This window comes from Cibotium barometz, chromosome 29 (assembly GCF_041138505.1).
Source record: "Cibotium barometz isolate CiBa-2024 chromosome 29, ASM4113850v1, whole genome shotgun sequence".
Taxonomy (NCBI): Eukaryota; Viridiplantae; Streptophyta; class Polypodiopsida; order Cyatheales; family Cibotiaceae; genus Cibotium; species Cibotium barometz.
In genome coordinates, this window is record NC_141074.1 from 17,911,938 (window position 1) to 17,914,565 (window position 2,628).

At 49.1% G+C, this 2,628-nt stretch overlaps 1 protein-coding gene across 1 annotated transcript; it reads left to right on the forward strand.

Moving 5' to 3' along the window:
• The first annotated feature begins 1,998 nt into the window (after positions 1–1,998).
• LOC147621925 (uncharacterized) lies at positions 1,999–2,355 on the forward strand. The gene has a single exon (XM_086823519.1). The coding sequence runs from the start codon at positions 1,999–2,001 to the stop codon at positions 2,353–2,355; it is 357 nt and encodes a 118-aa protein (XP_086679645.1).
• The last annotated feature ends 273 nt before the right edge of the window (positions 2,356–2,628 follow it).

Here is a 2,628-nt window from a genome sequence, read left to right on the forward strand (position 1 = left end):
TTAAAAATCTAACACTAGACACTATTGCTAGGTCTGGGATACGGTGCCATGCCTGTATCCAAGTTAGCATCTATTTTCTTTGCTCACTTTTGTCTGTAAATGTTGCTGGTATGAAGATTGGGAAGTTATAACAGACATGCGAGTCGCGCTGCTTGGTCTCTTGAAACTCCAACGGAGTCCATCTTCTCTTTAGTGGCATGTACAAGGGGTCAACTTGTTGAGTTGGTGGCGCACACATATAGACATGGCTGTATTCTGGAATTTTTAGGAATTCCTTTCTCCAGTCTGGATTTATTCCAAAATCCTTTAACTTGGGATGTGCATCATCTATGATGATTGTTGCATAGCCCCCCTCGTGTGTGGACTGGGTGAGCTTTCCTCCACATGGGAAAGCAATAACTGATCATGAATGTAACTACTCGAATTTCCAGCAGGTCGGCCAATTGTGGATTGGCTAATTTGGTCTGCTGTGCCACGTAAGACCACAATGTACCCTCTTCATCCAAAGGTAGTAGTTCTTCTCAATCTGGGCGAGTGCTCGTAGAGGGTACGATACATAATGTTGTTTTGTTGGTGTGACCTCGGAGTAGAATCCTTCGAATCGGCTCAAATGATGTTATTTGCATTAACACCTTGAACACTAACTTTGGCTTTTGTAGTGGATTTCCAACTCTAATGAAGACTTCATACTTTGCACCAGACCATGACTTCAAAATTGTATCATTAATAAAAGCTTCAATATTATCTTCACGTGCCTTCGGCCCCCTGCGGAGCCGTGCCCTCATGCCCCGGTGCCGTGCCCTCACACCCCTAGGACCGGTCCCTAGAGCCGTACATTCATGCCCCCCCAGTCCCCGCGTGCCATGACCTCACGTGCCCCTAGCCCCCACATGCCATGCCCTCACGCGCCCCCGGCCCCCCATGTGCCGTGCCCTCATGTGCCCCGAGGCCCCTGCGGAGCCGTGCCCTCACACCCCCCTGGGTGGCCTAGCCCCCGGAGCCGTATGCTCATGCCCCCTGACCCCCGCGTGCTGTGCCGTCACGCGGACCCCGGCCCCCGCGAAGACGTGCCCTCACAACTCTTGGCCCACCCCCCCGAAGTTGTGCCCTCATGCCCCCTGCCCTCGTGTGTCGTACCCTCATGTGCTCCCCGGCCCTTGCGTACCGTGCGCTCACGTGCCCTCGGCCCCTGTGGAGCCGTGCCCTCACACCCCCCTTGGCTTGCCCCCCGCTTGCCCCCCCAGAGCCGTGCCCTCATGCCCCCCAACCCCCCACGCGTGCCCCCGACCCCCACGTTGTCGTGCCATGGCACGTCTATGATGTGAAACCGTGCATGTGAGGCCATCAAATACAAATCCAGATGCATGAGTGCCATGTACATATGTTCATATTGTAAATGAGGTTCAATAAGATGAGATGAGGCAGTGCAAGATCTAGGAGTTTTTGTACATGAATGTGGTGTGAATTATGGAGTTTCATGCATATGATGGACCTTGTAGTAGGGAACATCCTTCTTAACATGTATGGAAATGCAAAGGTTTGATGCCAGATGAGTTAAAAGAAATTCAGTGGGAGCCAGTGTTGTGAGAATTCATCCAAGTCTGTCGAGCCATTAAAAAGAGCTTCTCTCAGCTTGTTGGTCTCCAGAGCTGGCAGTGGCAGCTTTGACTATGAGTATGTTAATAAGAAGGATGAGGAAGTGGATGTGTCTCTAAGTTGGCTTCAGTGCAACCACCACTTAAGCTTGGTCTCTCGCTTGCAAGCCACCCGGAGGATAAAGATGAGCAAGAGGAGGAGGAGTAAGAGGCGGTTGATGGATCCCTTTTATGAAAATGATGAGGCCTTCGCTAAAGCTTTACAAGAGGGTGAGCACCCTGAAGCAACCATACTTCTATGTGGACATTCTTTTGGAAGTGAGAGTCTCCAACGTGTTCTAGAAAATAATGCCTGTATATCATGCGGAGCATTAGTCTGTATGTTATACTAATGTCAGAAGATATGGTGAAAGATGGATACAATGACATTGTTAATATCGACGTTTCACCGGTTGTCATTGAGGCAATGCAGAAAAAGTATATCAATGTGTGTCAACTCAAATATATGACCATGGATGTTCTGGATTTGTCCTCCTTTGATGATTGCACCTTTGACTCTGTCATTGACAAAGGTACTCTCGACTCAATAATGTGTGGAGTGGGTGCGCCGTATAATGCAGCAATCATGTTAGCTGAGATTAGCAGGGTACTGAAGCCCGGTGGTGTTTATATGCTGATCACCTACGGGGATCCTCGATTGCGAATGCCACATTTACACAGGAATACTTTTGGCTGGCAGCTTACGTGTAATAAACTCTAGAAGGAACACAAGCATTAATGCGCAGTTTTTTAAAATGGAAAGCTGACTATTAAGCTGCAAAAGGTGGTGGGGGGGGCGCCGAGTTCTCCGCGGGAAAAATAGAAAAGCACCGGAGGCAGACGGCGGCGAACCAGTGTGAGGGAAAAATTCTGCAGAGTTAGGGAACAGTGGCGTTGACGACCAGGCGATTTCAATTGAAGGCTACATCTTCTGTGTATAGCTTTTAGGTGTTAGAAATGAAGGGAAAATCAAATACTACAGGATGATATGCTT